General features: G+C 46.6%; 1 protein-coding gene across 1 annotated transcript in view; it reads right to left on the minus strand.

Annotated features, from left to right (window-relative positions):
* LOC142578269 (uncharacterized) overlaps window positions 1-17,702 on the minus strand; it is a 291,756-nt gene extending 274,054 nt beyond the window's left edge. The window contains exon 1 of the mRNA XM_075687670.1: window positions 17,541-17,702. Within this exon, the coding sequence (XP_075543785.1) occupies window positions 17,541-17,702 (162 nt within the window). The remainder of the gene's footprint in view (window positions 1-17,540) is intronic.
* Window positions 17,703-19,541: the final 1,839 nt, after the last annotated feature.

Genomic DNA, 19,541 nt, shown 5'->3' on the forward strand with positions numbered 1-19,541 from the left:
ACAGCAAACGATCACAAAGCTCAAGAGTACATTGACGAGCACAGACGAGCACGAACACGAGCAATCGAGCACTCTTTAGCAGCCGACAACGGCCGCTTATAAAGATTTCGTGTCCCTAGATCCCTAGGTGAGGCAAAACGTTCGTCCAGGCATTGTAAACAAGCCGCCTCTCTGCGGGACAGTTTACACACACTCGTACGCACAAACACGTTTACACAAACGTACGCCAAACGCGTTTGGCGTTTGGCAGGCATTCTCAGATCATGAACAGCAGGTTGCCATTATCCCTCAAGAGAAAAATGTATAATAGCTGTGTCTTACCAGTACTCACCTACGGGGAAGAAACCTGGAGGCTTACGAAAACGGTTCTACTCAAATTGAGGACGACGCAACGAGCTATGGAAAGAAGAATGATATGTGTAACCTTAAGGGATAAGAAAAGAGCAGATTGGGTGACGGAGCAAACGAGAGTTAATGACATCTTAGTTGAAATCAGGAAAAAGAAATGGGCATAGGCAGGACATGTAATGAGGAGGGAAGATAACCGATGGTCATTAAGGGTTACGGACTGGATTCCAAGGGAAGGGAAGCGTAGCAGGGGGCGGCAGAAAGTTAGGTGGCGGATGAGATTAAGAAGTTTGCAGGGACGGCATGGCCACAATTAGTACATGACCGGGGTTGTTGGAGAAATATGGGAGAGGCCTTTGCCCTGCAGTGGGCGTAACCAGGATAATGATGATGATGATGATGATGATGTACGCACTATCACTGCCGATTCGCAGCGTCAAATGTCAACGCAGTCGACGCGGTGTCCATTGTCTCGCGTCCCCGTAGCCAGGTGGTCACGCCGGGGCCCAGCCGGCGCCTCTTACTTCCAGAGCTGACCTCGCACAGTGACCTCCGCCGCTGCCCATTGTCTGGCGTGTTCAAAGGCCCGTGAAAAGGCACCGCAAGGCATCTCCGAACGAGGCGCCCGGTGGATTGACGCCGCCGTAGCACGCACTTCTCTGAGGTAAGTTCATGGCTGATTAGCGCTGTCGTTACTGCTTCCTACGAAACGAGTCACCCCGGCGGGTGTTGAAGGCTTCCATGGTATCTTCGGTGAAGCTCGCCACGCTCGCAGCTGCAGCTGGCTGCAAAAACTTGCATGTTGCCACCTCGGCAGGCCATTCCTAACAACATACGCCAATAGAGATGGTGCATTGCTAATTCAAGGATTACATTCGTATAACTTTCCCAAAATGTGCCAGAATAAACAAAAAATGTTGATCCTTCCAAAACTCAGACGGTCTTGGTCGTAAACAACAAATTCCATTCAAATTGGTCATCATCATCATCATCATCATCAGCCTTGTTACGACCACTGCAGGGCAAAGGCCTCTCCCGTACTTCTCCAACAACGCCGGTCATGTACTAATTGTGGCCATGCCGTCCCTGCAAACTTCTTAATCTCATCCGCCACCTTACATGTCGTGCCCATGCCCATTTCTTTTTCTTGATTTCAACTAAGATGTCATTAACTCGCGTTTGTTCCCTCACCCAATCTGCTCTTTTCTTATTCCTTAACGTTACACCTATCATTCTTCTTTCCATAGCTCGTTGCGTCGTCCTCAATTTGAGTAGAACCCTTTTCGTAAGCCTCCAGGTTTCTGCCCCGTAGGTGAGTACTGGTAGGACACAGCTATTATACACTTTTCTCTTGAGAGATAATGGCAACCTGCTGTTCATGGTGTGAGAAAGCCTGCCAAACGCACCCCAGCCCATTCTTATCCTTCTGAATATTTCCATCTCATGATCCAGATTTGCCGTCACTACCTGCCCTAAGTAGAGGTATTCCCTTACCACTTCCAGTGCCTCGCTACCTATTGTAAATTGCTGTTCTCTTCCGAGACTGTTAAACATTACTTTTATTCTGCAGATTAATATTTAGACCCAGTCTTCTGCTTTGCCACTCCAGGTCAGTGAGCATGCATTGCAATTGGCCTCCTTAGTTGCTAAGCAAGTCAATATCATCAGCGAATCGCAAGTTACTAAGGTATTCTGCATTAACTTTTATCCCCAATTCTTCCCAATCCAGGTCTCTGAATACCTCCTGTAAACAGGCTGTGAATAGCATTAGAGATCGTAGCTCCCTGCCTGACGCCTTTCTTTACTGGTATTTTGTTGCTTTCTTTAAGGAGGACTACGATGGCTGTGAAGCCGCAATAGATATCTTTCATTATTTTTACATATGGCTCGTCTACACCCTGATTCCGCAATGCCTCCATGACTGCTGAGGCTTCGACAGAATCAAATGCTTTGTCGTAATCAATGACAGCTATATATAAGGGTTGGTTATATTCCGCACATTTCTCTATCACTTGATTGATAGTGTTAATATAGTCAATAGTTGAGTAGCCTTTACGGTATCCGGCTTGGTCCTTTGCTTGACAGAAGTCTAAGGTGTTCCTGATTATATTTGCGATTACCTTAGTAAATAGTTTGTAGGCTATGGACAGTAAGCTGATCGGTCTATAATTATTCAAGTCCTTGGCGTCCCCTTACTTATGGATTAGGATTATGTTAGCGTTCTTCCAAGATTACGGTACGCTCGAGGTCATGAGGCATTGCGTATACAGGGTGGCCAGTTTCTCTAGAACAATCTGCCCACCACCGTTCAAAAAATCTGCTGTTACCTGATTCTCCCCAGCTGCCTTCCCCCTATGCATATCTCCCAAGGCTTTCTTTACTTCTTCCGGCGTTACCTGTGGGATTTCGAATACCTCTAGACTATTTTCTCTTCCATTATCGTCGTGGGTGCCACTGGTGCTGTATAAATCTCTATAGAACACCTCAGCCACTTGAACTATCTCATCCATATTAGTAATGATATTGCCGGCTTTTTTCCGGCTTTGCCTCTTAGCGCATACATCTGATTCTTGCCTATTCCTAGTTTCTTCTTGACTGTTTTTAGGCTTCCTCCGTTCCTGAGAGCATGTTCAATTCTATCCATATTATACTTCCTTATGTCAGCTGTCTTACGCTTGTTGATTAACTTCGAAAGTTTTGCCAGTTCTATTCTAGCTGTAGGGTTAGAGGCTTTCATACATTGGCGTTTATTGATCAGATCTTTCGTCTCTTGCGATAGTTTACTAGTATTCTGCCTAACGGAGTTACCACCGAATTCCAATGCACACTCCTTAATGATGCCTACAACATTGTCGTTCATTGCTTCAACACTAAGGTCCCCTTCCTGAGTTAAAGCGGAATGCCTGTTCTGTAGCTTGATGTGGAATTCCTCTATTTTCCCTCTTACCGCTAACTCATTGATCGGCTTCTTATGTACCAGTTTCTTCCGTTCCCTCCTCAGGTCTTGGCTTATTCGAGTTCTTACCATCCTGGGGTCACTGCAGCGCACCTTGCCGAGCACGTCCACATCTTGTATGATGCGAGGGTTCGCGCAGAATATGAAGTCTATTTCATTTCTAGTCTCGCCGTTCGGGCTCCTCCACGTCCACTTTCGGCTGTCCCGCTTGCGGAAGAAGGTAATCATTATCCGCATATTATTCTGTTCCGCAAAGTCTACTAATAACTCTCCCCTGCTATTCCTAGTGCCTATGCCATATTCCCCCACTGCCTTGTCTCCAGCCTGCTTCTTGCCTACCTTGGCATTGAAGTCGCCCATTAGTATGGTGTACTTAGTTTTCATTCTACCTATTACCGATTCCACGTCTTTATAGAAGCTTTCGACTTCCTGGTCATCATGACTGGATGTAGGGTCGTAGACCTGTACAACCTTCATTTTGTATCTCTTATTAAGTTTCACAACAAGACCTGCCACCCTCTCGTTAATGCTACAGAATTCCTGTATGTTACAAGCTATATTCTTATTAATCAGGAATCCGACTCCTAGTTCTCTCCGCTAAGCCCCGGTAGCACAGGACGTGCCCGCTTTTTAGCACTGTATATGCTTCTTTTGGCCTCCTAACTTCACTGAGCCCTATTATATCCCATTTAATGCCCTCTAATTCCTCCAATAGCGATGCTAGACTCGCCTCACTAGATAACGTTCTAGCGTTAAACGCTGCCAGGTTCATATTCAAATGGCGGCCTGTAATGGTGGTTTAGTTGGAACGCTTCTGGGCGTTTTACACGCATCCAGAGAAAGGAACCAGTCCAGCTTGGAATGGACAACTGATTCCTCAAACTGCAATCAAATAGAGCGCAACGGCAGCCTGTCAAATCACGGAGCAGCTTGAAATGCTACTAATGTCGAGCAACGGACAGCTCCGGACCACGTGACGCTGCTTGCTCCAAATGGCCACGGCAAGGCCTTTCTTGGTTACTGCTACCTGGCTTCCTTCCTTGCTTCGAGAGCCGTCTGAACAAACTGTTTAGTAAAATTAATTACAACCTTCATGCGTCATAGCGAAGTGTGCCAAGAACATAATTGTTGAAGCACAGTTCAGTTAGTGCAGAATTTTCAATAATAAGATAGCGCAGTACAAAGGACGGAAAACCAGGCGAAACAACAAAACAGCTTATTCGCGACTAATCATAAACGGGGGAACAACTACCTTTCTAAAAAGTCAAGCACGCGTGCACCAACCTTTTTTGTAGATATCTTCTTTTCAGGCACATGCTCACTTCTCCGCATATGCTAGAATGACTGACTAAATTTGGCAGTTTTGCACTAAAGGCGAATCATTGACAGAAATAGAAAAGTTTAGCGTTGCGCTTGAACTCCTAGAACTCGTTGGCACCATGCAGTACGCAGGCCCCCTCTTGCTGCGCAAAAGGAACTGCACGCTGTTAAGAACGGCCTGCTGATGTGCGAGTTTTGCCAGCCAGGTGCAAGAGCGGCGTCGACTTTGGTGGAAAGCCACCATCACCCTCTAGCCAAACGGCGTCACTAAGTCTACTGTGTGCGGAGCACAATACGCCGCATCCTCGACTCTCCGTCGCGGGATTGCCAGATGAGTTCGACGAACCAGGCTTTGGGACTGAACACGCCACCACCGACCCGGTCTGCCGTGAGCAAGGGAGTTCCCGAGGGAACGTATTTGGAGGCCCCGTCCCACGTACCGTTCCTGACGTAAGCCCCGAATTCTGCCAAGATCATCTGACCTCGGTGGGATCCGTGAAACCGGTGGGGAAGTGTGTGTGCCCTGCCGCTCAAAGACGGCTCGTCTACGATGATTGGTCGAACGGTTCTCTCACCTAGGGATCGAGGGAGGACCGAGTGTTTAAAAACCGCTGTTGTGCGGCTGCTGAGTGTACTTTTCTCTCGCAGTCATGCTAGACTGATGAACTACAATTTCCTTATGTAGATACTGTAAATAAACCCATATTCCTCGTTCTCGATGAGAAGCAGTCCTTCCCTTCAACAACGTCCTCAGCGTGGATAAGTTGGACCACAGCATGGGCCAGCTACCATCTAATTCATGCCCGACTCCAATTTCGACAACTGGTTACGAACAATGGGATTGACCTCCCAATCCCGACAACGCTGGCAGCAACGAGATGCTTCACAACCCTCACCACGTTCACGTGATTAAGAGCGCCGGCAGTGGCGTTGGAGGACGTCGCTTCCCAATGAAGTGTGGTACGAGACCTACAGGAAACCCGCCGCAGTAGCATGTCTCACGGGGGAAGAATATTTAGAAGAATATTTAGGAGAATTCCCGTCACCGTTGGCAAGCGCGGGTGACCAGATAAACCCCCGTATTCAGAAATGCATCTTAACCCCCCTATGTAATACCCTCCTGCGAGAGGGCCTTTCGGGGTATTCTGAATAAATAAAAAAATGAATTATCTTGAAGCCCAAGTTTGACTTGATTTTAAGGGAGAATAAAGGCAAATATTTTTATTTTTTTTATTTACAATACTGCAACTCTCATTTGAGAGCGTGGAAGTTGGGCGATGCCGTGTACATGTATACCAGTACGCATCAGGGCAGAACAGCTAATTAAAAATGGGAAAATAAAAATAAAACAATTGCCCAAGGATGGCAATATTAGAAGGAAGCTGAGTATCGGAACAGGAACGCATTTTTCAAATGACACTTAATTTACATGATAATAGCAGTGAAGTACCTGTAATTAACCAGTTATACATGAAATAGGAGCATACTGAAAGATGCTTAGCACGTCAAGAAGTATTGAAGTTGTGTGATGAGATGAGCTTAACGCATATACACTATGAGAGGGAGAAGAAATTAATTGAAAAAAAAAATCTAGGCAAGCAATTAGCAGGAAAATGGTCGTTACAACAATCATCTTAGGACTAGAAGTAGTACAGCAATGAAAATTTATTTTCGGAACAGAGCGTATCATACGTCCACATAACGACAACCAACAAAAAAAGGAAAAAGAAAAATGGGACGTCGAAAGATACACAATGCAAAATTTGTGACGATGATGCGATGATAAATGATTTTGTTTACGCACTACTGCTTATAATGTGAGGTAAATTCGGACAATGATTCAATGGCGGTTATAGCAGGATCAAGTCGGTTCCATTCAGCTACTGCAAGGGCGAAGAATGAATACTTAAACGTGTCGTTGTTGCATATGTATTCTGTTAAAGTGTACACATGTTTGTTACGTGTTTTGAGAGCGTCATAAAATGAAATGTACCTGGACACATCTATGTTATAGTTATTTTTTAGAAGCTGCAACAAGAACTTCAGGTGATGGTGTTTTGCTCTGGTAGATAGCGTTTGCAATCCAGACTGCGTTAGAAGATTAGTCAGTGAGTCAGCGCACTTAGATTTGTTGTGAATGAACCTTATAGCCTTTCTTTGTACTGCCTCTAATTTTGTTGTGTTAGTCGTTGTATGAGGAAACCAGACTGTGTTTGCATAATCTAGAACTGGGCTAACGAACGTTGTGTAGGCCAGTAGCTTCGTTGATGTCGTATAGAGCGCAAGGCTTCCTTTGAGGAAGAATAATTTGCGTAAAGCTCCTGCGGTGATATTCGAAATATGTTTATCGCACCTGAGGTCTAAGGGTAATACAACTCCCAGGTATTTATGTTGTTCAACTTTAGTTAGTGGTGTGCCGTTAATCTCATATGTAAAGTAAGATGGTCTTGTTTTCCTTGTTATGGTCATGGCCACAGACTTCTTTACGTTAATTGACACCTGCCAATTAGAGCAACAAATAGCTAGAGTGTTGAGGGATGTACTAAATACGATGTGGTTGCTCTAATTAGTGATTTCGCTTTAAATAACGCAATCATCGGCGAACGGTTTTATATTACAACCAATGTTAGCTGTGATATCATTAACACAGATTAGGAAGAGTAATGGCCCAAGAACTTAGCATTGGTGAACTTCGGAAGTAACGGCGACACTGTTACAGTGTTAGATAGCATTTTTTCATAGAATACAAATTGAGATCGATTGGCTAGAAATTCTTTTATACAAATTGAAAGGAGCCCTTTCCCAACAACACTTTCAACTTTAGTGATTAAATTGTTATGGCATACACAATCAAATGCCTTAGATAGATCAAGTAGAATTCTGTCAGTCTGGCCGCGGTTATTGACAGTGAATGGAAGGTCCTGGACTAGTTCTGTTAGTTGGGCTACTGCTGATAAATCACTGCGAAAGTAATGTTGGTAGAGAGACAAGAAGTCAATGCTCTCCAGAAAAACGGTTATGTGCTCTAAAAGCTTACAGGATGTACTAGTTATGAAATGGGTCTAAAATTTGAAATTTCTGTTGTGTCAGCTGATTAATGTATATGTATTATTTTTGCAATTTTCCACTCGTTCGGTAGTTGTGAAATCATGATTGATTTGCAAAAAATAATGCCTAGGTATCTACTGCACTATTCCGCATACTTTTTCAAAAAGTCGTAAGGTATGTTGTCAGGACTGCTGCCTTTTTTAGGGTAAATATTACGCAGAAGATTAGGTACGCCAACGTCCGTAATGTCTAATTTGTCAATGCTTACACCCTGTCTGGTTAGAATGGGGGAATATAGTTATTGTCTTTAGTAAATACTGACTGAAAGAAAATGTTATATGCGATGGCTTTCGCAGTTTCTTCGTCTGGGCGTAAGTGGTACGCTTCTCTATCATTGGTGCGAAAGTGCCTCCAGAACCTTCCGGGGTTATTAGTAAGAAACCTCGGTAACATAACACTAAAATAATATTCTTTTGCACGTGTGGCTGCAAGCTTGAATTCCGCGATGCCGTTAGGCAGTTTCATCAAGTAAAGTAATGTGATAGATTAATGCAAACCTAGTAAATCAAGTGATAGAGAAGTGCTCGAGAACCTCTAGGGCATCAATATTATCGCGAACAGAGCTTGAATAATCGATAAGTTTAGGTAAATGCAGGACATCATTAGAGACCCCCCGGAACAGTGAAGTACTTGCCTGATGACGAAAGCACTCCTCAGTTAAATTCTGTCACTAGTACTCAACCGCTCATTGGTACTTGTAAAATGCTACTTTTCTAGTTCTATTTGCTTTTAGAAAAAGAAGCTCATTGAAATTACCCTTGACCAGGACGCGTGCGCTAGAAAGGTTTAGTTTTCACTCAACTCAGGGGCGCCCGGCTTTCGCGTTCAAGTAGTTTCATTATCGCGTAGTGCTGCGCTGGTTTTGCTGGCTCGTGAAAGTCGCACAAAGTGCAAGTAGTAGAGCAGAAACGAAGGTTGCTGACATATTCTGCCGTCCTCGACCGTGCTTCCCTTCTCTTGGCACCGACGCTGTAACCCTAATGGTCCACCGGTTATCTAACCAACGCATTACATGACCTGCCCAGCTCCATTTTTTTCTCTTGATGCCTATTAGAATACCGGCTATCCCCGTTTGTTCTCTTATCCACACCGCTCTCTTCCTGTCTCTTAACGTTACGCCTAACATTTATCGTCCCTTCGCTCTTTGCGCAGCCCTTAACTTCTTTCTGTGCGTCTTTGTAAGTATCTAAGTTTCTGCCCCTGTATGTTAGCACTCGTAGAAAGCATTGATTGTACACCTTTCTTTTCAGTGAAAATGTTAATCTTCCAGTCAGGAGCTGACAATGTCTGCCGTATGCAACCCATCTCATTTTTATTCTTCTCTAAGTTTCCTTCTCATGATCAGTGTCCCCTGTGAGTAACCAACCTAAATAAACGTACTCCTTCAGAGACTTTAAAGGCTGACTGGCGATCCTGAATTCTTGTTCCCTTGCCCGGCTATTGTTCATTATTTTTGACCCTGCGTGTTAATCTTCAACCCCACTCTTACACTTTCTGTGTTAAGGTCCTCAATCATTTACTGTAACCCATCCCTCGTGTTGCTGACCAGGATAATTTCATCTGCAGTACGAAGGTTGCTGAGATATTCGCCATCGATCGTCACTCCCAAATGCTTCCCTACCAAATGACTCATTCTATCAACCAATGGCCCTTGCAACTACCAGAATTCTTTGACATACATGTCATGCTACACTTGTGCAGATGTGCAGAAGTGTAGCATGACATGTAGCACAATGTACCACACTAAAGGCCACAAGAATAAAGCAATCTTATTTATTTGCTTGAGAGAACAAGAGGTTGTTTTTATGACTCTGTGGATGATGAGTAGTAGTCTGAATGCAGTGGACAGACCCTTTATTTCCCTTGAAGTACCAAAGTACCAGATATTTTCGACAATATTAAGAGCCAGAGGAAACAGGACAAGTGAGGCACACACAAACACTGACTTGGATCTCGGGGTTTATACTGCTCAGAGCTGGTATACGGCTAATGACTGACTTCCTTGCCTGTGTTCTTGCGCCTCGTGTTTTGCTGTTCAGCCCAAACAAAGCCTGTCCCAAGCACGTCTCAACCCAGTCAGTTTACCCAGCTTGAAGATCCAGTAAGCACGACTCCGCCAGTCGTCGTTCAAAGTGTGTCCACAGCTAGTGTGCGGCTAATTGGTGACCCTCTTGCCTGTGTTGCGCCTTATGTGTTCAGTTCTGCCCCAACAGAGTCGGCGCCAAGCAAATCTTGGTCCTCATCACATGAGCTGCCATCTACACCTGCAGACCAGCTGCCGTGGTTGCTCAGTGGCCATGGTTTTGGGCTTCAGAGTACGAGATCGCGGGATCGAATCCCGGCGACGGTGGCCACATTTCGACGGGGGCGAAATGCGAAAACACCCGTGTGCTTAGATTTAGGTGCACGTTAAAGAACCCCAGCTGGTCGAAATTTGCGGAGTCCTGCACTAAGTCTGTCCTCACAATTAGAAAGTGGTTTTGGCACGTTAAGCTCAACAATTTAATTTTAATTTACACCTACGGGAAGTCGCCGGAGCTGAATTCGCAAGGCTTTTGCACCACGAACTAAGAAGCGGATGCAGAAATATTTGGATGAGAAAGCAAGAATACGGAGCACTGTGTCAAGAATGAAAAGAGCCTCGGCCATCATTCCACCAGCACGGATATTGGCCGAGTCATCCAGGTACTTCAACAAAGATTTCAGAAATTCTTCGTGTTCAGATGCACCTGCAAGTCCTGAACACGCATGGATGACGCTGGCCTAAAGACTTCCTCCAGTTTACCCTTAACCTCTCTTTCAGTAGCAAAAAAGCGTACCTGGTAAAAATCCTTCGCCTTCCAACAGTAAAAACGTTAAGAATCTGGCTATCAGCAATATCGCTCAAACCGCCGGCAGCATACGATGGCTGACGCACTTGCAGAGGTTGTCACGAAGCTCGAGGCAAGCCGTCTCTAGGCCGGCTATCTCATCTTGCTTCATGTAAAGGGCACCTTCGATGGATTAGCACATACTACGATCGTCAGTGCGCTCCACGAGCTATGTATCACCGATCGGCTGCTCGACTACGTCAGAGCCTTTTTGAGTGATCGCACGCTTCGTGTTCGGGTCGGTGGTGCACTCAGCCAACCGAGCAGTGCGTTTGCTGGTGCTCCGCAGGGCAGTGTTTTGAGCCACTTTTTGTTTAATTTTGCCCTCGCTCGGCTTCCCGACTAGATTCCAAAGGCGACGTCACACGAAGTACGGGTGGCCATCTACGCTGACGACATCGCCCTGTTAGCGTGTGGCCAAAGTTTTTTTCTCCGCTTGCGCATCGGCTGTTACACAACAGCTGCGCGCACACAGAGGCTCACGGGAAATGGCAGCCCCGTGTGTGGCTACTGCGACGGTGTGGAGACACTAGAGCATATTTGGTTTAATTGCCCTGTCTTCGGGACCAAGAGAGTTGTTCTGGACGACTCCTACCGCCGATCCTGCCTGTCATCTAACACCCTGCAGTGCCTACTCTTCCCCAATGTCCACAGTTGCATCATCAAACGTACAAAGAAATTGTATATATATATATATATACTACTATATATATATATATATATACTATATATATACTACTGGCAGTAGCCAGTGGTATATATATATATATATATATATATATATATATATATATATATATATATATATATATATATATATATATTTTTTTTTTTCAGTATTTCTTGCAACCTTCTTCCGTCAACCCCGCTCGCTAAGCACTCTCTCTCTCTCCCTCGTTTTGCTCCCCACTCGCCTTCCTCGTGCAGTGCTGTTGAGGTGACCTCGCCGAGGAGTCAGTTATGGCGCTGCACTTATTTGTTCACTTTTCTCACAAAATTACACACACGCACACAGTCGGACTGTCACTGGAAGGGAATGTGCCGGCGAGATTGAGGAAATAGCGAGGCTGGCAATTCATCCCGTGTTTACGGCCTCATTTTGAGTGTCGAGAAAGCCAGCCGCCAGGACGCTTCATAAATGAACGAGCTAGGGAACACGAACTAAAACTAATGAAAGATGGCGTGGCACAATTGCCAGTACACTGCGAAGCCTGCATGCGCAAACCACGCTTTTCCGAGATGCATATTCTTGCAAGAATCATACCCGTCGTGGTTGCTCAGTGGCTATTGTGTTGGGCTGCTGAGCACGACGTTGCGGGCTCGAATCCCGGCCACAGCGGCCGCGTAGCGGTAGGGGCGAAAACAACCGTGTACTTAGATTTAGGTGCCTATTAAAGAACCACAGGTGGTCAAAATTTCCGATGTCCTCCACTACGGTGTGCCTGATAATCAGAAAGTGCTCTTGGCACCTAAAACCCAATATTTTATTTTGGCATAATCAGAAATCAAGCACCACGTGAGCTAATGCAAGCTTATTATATAAAAAAAAATATATGCTCAAGTTGCATTAGCAATACGTCTATCTTGCTGTACAAATCGGAAGCGAGATTGTTTGACCGCTTGATAACGTAGGTTCGTGAACAGCCTGCGCATGCGTGTATATGTATATATATACTCCAAGTCACCGCCCAAATTAATTGGGTTGGAAATGCCGCCCGTGTTGTCTTCTATGTGTTGCTGTGCCCGGCAGTCCATCACAGCCGGGGACGCCACAATATTTTGCAACGTTTAGTTTGAGTATCTTTTGTTAGACAGAAGGCATCGTTGGTCTCTTCTGCTCGTGGTATAGCACATTATTTTTAGTTAGTTAGATTGCTTCCGTGAACACGTGACAGCCGAACGCTGGAGAAGGGAAAGCGTCAGTGTTTTAGTTTCTTACAAGGAGAGGAAGGCTGAAGATAAAGAACCTCACTGCAAGTTTAATTGAGACTTGCTTTGCATAATCTGCAAAATTTTTTTAAGGTGTTGTTATTACTGGTCGGATTTCGTGATTTCTAATCACGCTGCGTCGTATTAGCATGATTCAGAAGTGCGCTGAAAGAAAAGCGGAATAAGTGACGCCTTCTGAGCCAATTTAGGAGCGTGACAAGGTTTTCAGATGGTTATCTCCTTAGTTGATTTCACAATTTGGCATTATGAAATGATCATATAGCTATCTGGCGTTAAGTGTTATTGACATGAAATAATCAACGCCAGTTCTCCCTTCGCCTTACTGACTTAAGGTGCTCTAATTCATGATTACTTAGCTTGATTACGTAAACCCGTTTGTGTCTTTGTGATAGGACGCATAATTGGAAGTTTCAGGGTAGTAGTCCAAATAAACTTGAACTTTCTGTTTCTGGGTTTTCTTTTCGGTAGGGAATCGTGAGATTTGTTTTTTCATTTGTAAAGTCTAGCGGTGGGGCTGCACGTGACGCTTTAGGCAATGTGCGTGAGTGACAACGGTTGCTCCTTGGAGCCTGGCCCCCTTGCAGTTATGCAGTCCACTCCAAGAGGAGTGGACTGCATCCACCTATCAAGAGGTCTTGGGGCAGAGATCGCCATTCTTTGAAGCAGCGACCCATGGCTTCGAACAATGCAGGCAGCAAGCCGGGCGAGCTGCATCGAACAACTCGATCTCCCGATGCACCAACTGACGGCGGAGGAGCTGTCGTGCCCGGTGGTCCTTCAGAGCGGGAGACGCCACCCCGAAGAGATACAGTTGTCACGCTTCATGCTATGACCCTTCACACCTGTCAGCAGCACAAATTAGCACGACCACGCCGGGGGTCAGAGTAAGCGTGCGTGCCCCACCCCCCCCTTTCTCTGTTTGTACCCAGTGATGTGCGCGCGTTTCTGACTGGGCTCCCTTCGGAAGAAAAGGGCAACCGGTCCCCAGACGCCATCGGTTCCCCGACGCCGGAATTGGTCTCCCGACGCCGGATTGGTGGAAACCGTGAACAATGACGACGCAGGGCATAAAGAGCGGATCCAAACGGCGGTCGAGAAGAGGAGGACGACGCTCGGAAACAGTGTAACAGTAGGGCATGCGAACACACTACCATAGTGTACTCCGATAGTTGGAGCTGTTTTGTAAATCTCAGCCATGTACTTTTTTGAATATATTCCTTTTTCTTCATTCTATTGAACGTCGCGCGGAGCCTATTCTCCCGGCACCTGGCACGGCACCATCGAGGGAAACTTCGTTGGCCGCACGGATAGCCGACATCACAACAGTGGTACGAAGCGGTGAGAGTGACGTCACGGAACTTGGGACGTGCTGACAACACGACAGTGTCTTCTTCTTGTGTGTGTTTTACCTTGCGCCAAAAAACGTCTTTTGGCCTCACTTAGGCGCTTCGTGCTTGCGGCCGTGAGGCCTGTCGTTCTGGAACGCCCGCCGGCCGCGTTTCTGTGACGCCCTACGGAATTTAGCAGTTATAAATTAAACATATACCAACGTTCGGACCCACATTATTAAAGAAAAAAACAGTGCTACTGACACAGAAAAGAGATTGAAACACATGCCGTATGTGTCCCGATCTAGTTTTCTTGTGTGTGTCGGTATTGCTGTTTTTTAAATGGCATAGTAAAACCATCAATTCACCAAATCTGCCGTTCTTCTTTAGTTCGGACCCAGTTGTGCTTTCACAATCGCGGCACCAACTCTGTTCCGATTTCTGGCCGTATTCTTTAGTAAATGCGTTCTTCTCCGTAAAACTGACGCTTCAGTGGTACTTGCCAGCAGTCTATGACATTAAAAGCAGTTAATGTTTTCGTTGAGAGTCCCTGCTCTTTAATAGGGATTCGATGCGCCACACTAGAACGAAACCTACGCAAGCCTTCATCCATACTGCCGCCATATGTGATCCCGTGCAGTTTCTGTGCTTACCGTGGCCATGCCTTAAGTATCGACAAGCTATGAAGCGCCACTAATGAACCTCATTGGGCGGCGCTCATATCTAGCAGCCATGATATTCCTAATGCCGTTTCTCCCCGCAGTCGTGCAACTTACTGCGGGGACAGTTACTTGGACGCAGTTAGCCTTTCTTCTGTGCACGTTTACCTTTTTGTCTTTTCTTTGCGCGAAGAATTCTCTGCGGTCGGCGCGACCGCAGAAACGCGGCTAGACGCTTCTCGCGGCCGCAATACAACGCGACCGGCGTGGGTTGAGTCGGATTTCCTTACTTCTAGCCATAGAGTTTCTTACTACATTACCTAGAGGGAAATGTGGCGCTGCTGCGCTGTGGTATGCATGGGAATGCCGGTATATTGTGGATTCGGATTGGCATCGTTCTCGTAGAGACAGGACACCTTGAAGACGCGCTTGGCAAGTACCGTTCCGTCTGTCACAATGATTCATTTTCTACTAGAACAGCACGTGAAAAGCTGTTTTAGCTTTATTATTACGCGAAAGCATGTTTTGCTTAACTATGAGAACTTGTTATTGTGTGTACGACTACATGTTACGTAAAAAGTATCAGCGGGCCGCTAAAGTTGGAGAACAGACGACAAGGTTCGCGCTCGCTTTGAAACAGTTGGTCGTCTGTTCTTGCTTTTCTTCGCTTGGTCATGCATCGTGGGTGAGTAAAGATGTAATATGCGTGAATGGAAACATTTTATAAAGATTTTACTTTGAGAACGCGTTATTTGCGTAGCCATATCCACGTTTTAGACGAAGCCTCTTACAACACCAGCCAACACGAGCCTCGCAGACACAAATACCGTCATTCCCATGACGGCACAGTGCCCCCTTAAGAAACTCCCATAGACGGTGGCGCCAGATTACCCTCTAGGTGTTATAGTGAGAAACTCTATGCTTCTAGCATTCTAGCGTCATTTTCTTAGGGTCTGTCGCAGCGTCCCGCGTGGCGAGGAGTGTGATACGAGCGGTGGTGAACTGGGGTCGTACTCTGAAACGTTCGCCTTCCGCGAAAGTCACATTCTATAAACCAAGCGACTGCTTACCCGTGACGTCAGCCTGCAATACCAACGCGCGCTCTCGAACGCTTCAGATCGCATGAGAGATCGCACCCGGCGAGTGCAGAGCGGCTCGGCTGTGTTGTTTTCTAGTGTAGTGGCCGCAGTACGGGTTCTGCGCACTGACTACGTTTGGTTACGGCCTCTTTAGGTAAAATACATTGAATAAGAAAGTGTGAAATATATTGTTTTATGTGAATCAAGAAATATCGCCGCGGAACAACGCGTGTAAGACGCCACCGAAAAGGCTACTCTAAACTACCACCTATCTTATTTCTACTACACTCCCTCACCAACCGAATGCCAAGAGACGCCAAAAGACGTCTTCATTTATTCAATATATGTCGAGAGCACCCATCGACACCATGACGTTAAAATGACGTAGGCCGTTACTACTACATGGCGCTGTTTATTTTCCTGTTGTTCTAACATCGCCAATCAGCGCGCGCCGTTGGCGGAGCGTGGCCACGGCGGTAGTTTCGCGGCAGGCGAACGTTTCAGAATACGGGCCCTGTTTGAAGCTTTTGTGTGTGTATGAGTGTGTGTCCCACGAAGGCTTCTTCGCGGCGAAGGTAACTGCGCCGCGTTCTGAATCTGCATCGTGTACCGCGCGAGTTCTAGACGCTCATTCACACACTGTGGTATAGTTCCGGTTCATATTTCTCTGGTGGTCTTCCTTTTCACATATCTCGCTTATGTATGCGGCGATATTTCCTTTTTCTGCAGTTAGCGAAGACGTTGCAGATAGCCCGTGTTCGCTCCGTCTCTCCGCCGTATGCTTGCACGGGCTGCAGCTCGAAATCTAAGTTTTCGAACTGCAGGCCGTTGATGTTAAGAATGCACTGGTTGATTAATAGGAATACGTAGTACATTAGGCACATGTACATTAGCTTATTGCTTTCATGATCGCGACCAATATTGCTTTTCGTGTGAAACGTTTCACTGGCCACAGAGGCGGCGTGCATGTTCATGCGGCAGCTCATCCCCAGCTCCATACGGTCAAAATGAGAAGCACCATCAGCCGAAAGAAACGTTCTGAAATCGAAGCCCAAGCAGCTGGGCACGAAATTTCATGCATATGAAGACGTACTACCCGATATGCTGCTCTTTCATGTCTTGTCAAGTGATGACATGACGCCAATTCATCAATGTCGGTGGTGGGCGACGGGATCGCTGCGAGCAGGAATTCTCGAGCGATCGCTTTCGGGGATGCAATCGCTTACGCGCGATTTCGCGTGTTGGCATCGCACGCTTCGGAGGCCGTCCGTTGCGCTGTGCGAGGAGAGGTTGGCCCAGTGCGCATCCTGTGCCGATTCGCGCGAAATCTCGCGAAAGTGATTGTATCCCTAAATGCAAATCTGCATTTTCAAGCTGGCAACGCATAAATGAGCTGACTACGCCGAGTGCACGCCTGCCTCGCCGGGCCCTGCCATGCTGGGAACATGTTTACATTTGGCGAGCTGTCACGGCGCTCGATTTTTCCAACTTCAGGCAGCTTCGGGTGGTCTTGGGATCCCAGCCCACGTGACTTCCTATCAAGACCGGAACTAGCTGGCTGTCGTCTGGGTGCCAGCGGGCTGCCGAAACTCCGAAAACGGAAGAGGGCCAGTAAGTACGGGTCACAATTGTGGCGACAAATTTCGCGTTCTCCCTCACCAGCGCAGTACTAAGCCGCTTTTGGGTTCGTGTTTGACTGTCTGGCACCCTGACTGAAACTTATATTTGACTCATGCGGTGCATCAGCGGCCGTTGACGGTCGGGTGCTATCTACGCGGGCGCGCCGCTTCAGGCAGTTAGGAAGAACACGGCGGCTGACGCCGGCTGCGTGTGAGAGCAGATGGCGCTACTTATACAAGAGCTGAATATCTAGGGACTTTACTACAAACAAGAGGGTGGGAAATAAGTGGCATTGGACTTACGTTGACGGGTGGGGGCCAGAGGCTAGCGGTGCACGGTGACCGGTGCGTAGCCTGCAAACCGTCGAATTTTCTTTCGCTCGCGAGGGCACGCGCCCACGAGGCTCCTGATCTTCTCTTTTTAATGATGATGATGATCCCAGCCAAAAATGCTCCTGATCGCATGTCGTATAGTAAGCTTAAAATTTAGTGTTGTTGTCACTGATTCCCTCTAATTGACGAGATCAGTGCGTATTATGAGAGCAAGAAGGTCCAAATGTAACGGAAAAGAATAAGCAAAATAAGGGAACGTCCGGTAACGAAATGAAGAAAATAATAAATAAGTGGAAATTGGAAATATATGGCAAACTGAGTTTAAATTTGAGGACAAGATATAATGCTTTGGTTGGAGCAGGGGGAGCGGAAGGAGAGGGAAATATTTCATTTTTCTATTTTTATGAAACAGAAAGCCAACCGACGCAAGAGTGAACTCCGCGCGTGTGTGCCCTCAGACCCAGACCCACTTTCCGCGGGTCTTCCCAGGTCGGGACAGGTGCTGCTGCACAGGCCCGGTTCTTGCTTCGTCCGCACACCGGTTGTGCAGGAGCGGTGGCGGCTGTACCAGCCACGCTATGACAACCTCCGTCTCCGAACTCCCTTCCATCGCAGGAACCTGGCCCTTGCGCAGCCTCCGCGGAACAAGAAGCACCCTAGGTGCCACACAGTTGCCCTGACTGTGACATGGCCACGCGGCCATTGGCAGCCCATCTCTTTTGGGAGTGCCAGTGATACGCTCAGGAGCGGGACCACCACCTGAGGGCGGTGCGAGTGCCGTCCAACGAGCTGTGGATTAGACCGGCAACTGGCTCGATGGATTCAGATAGGGCCATTCTGGACCCGCTCTTGGATTTCGCCAAGGACGCACAGCTCCTAGGACTGCTCTGAATGCGCCTCCCCCCTCCACTTCCTAGTCCCCGTTATAGGCCTGCGAGCCATCCCTCAATAAGTACATCTTGTCATCATCATGAAGCAGAAAAACATAATGAATGAAATTATGTGAAGTGATGGAAAGAAAGTAAAATAGCATAGTGATATTTTTTCGTTGCCGGAGGTAATGGTCCACGAAGATATATATATGTGTATATATATATATATATATATATATATATATATATATATATATATATATATATATATATATATATATATATATATATATATATAGTTATAATTGGACGTACAGTCCATCCAGGGAGATGGTGACCGACTATGTTGTCAAGCTGTCTACTTACTTAGACTAAGTACTTACCGAAAGCCACAAAGCTCACGCCGGAAAAAGGTAGAAGCGTGCGACAAGCTGCTGTTCTCGGCGCGTTTCTCACAGGAAGGCGCGGCCACAACCGGAGTGACGTGGATGCCCAATGTTTCTATACCCTATCTCAGTACTTCATTGCAGCACTGTGGAACCTGTACGAGTTCGTAACCAATAGGAAGGATGAATGCCCGTCGATATTTGTTCATCCGCACCGCGTTGTCTGCTTAGCGTCTGCTTTCCATCCTGTCGGTGCACGATATATGGTTGCTGGGTTGATGAACAAAATTTTTTACGCCATAAGCATAAGCTTCGCTTACATGGATGCGACAGCGGAACTTCACTTCAGCTGTACGTTTTCCCTGAAGTTACTTTGCAGCCTCATTAGTAAGTAGTAAGGGCGAAAGACCTCATAAATGTTCGCCTGTGGCAAAGCGTCTGCTCAGCGTCTGCTTGGCGTTTGATCACTACCGTCGTCGCGTACATACCATACTAGAGCGCCGGAGTAAATTAATGATGCGGTGAACAATTATGCTTTTATAGCGTTGCGCATCGTGAACGCATCACCAGCGTTAATGGTATTGCGCCATCTGCTAACTAGAAATCAAACCAGTGTTGCGGCTCGGCGCCGTGTCTGTAGTCTTAGCAGCGTGAAAACGAGCAGCCAATCTCAATAATTACCGGAAAACATACCTAATGCATTGACCTCAGCT

This window comes from Dermacentor variabilis, chromosome 4, assembly GCF_050947875.1.
Source record: "Dermacentor variabilis isolate Ectoservices chromosome 4, ASM5094787v1, whole genome shotgun sequence".
NCBI lineage: Eukaryota > Metazoa > Arthropoda > Arachnida > Ixodida > Ixodidae > Dermacentor > Dermacentor variabilis.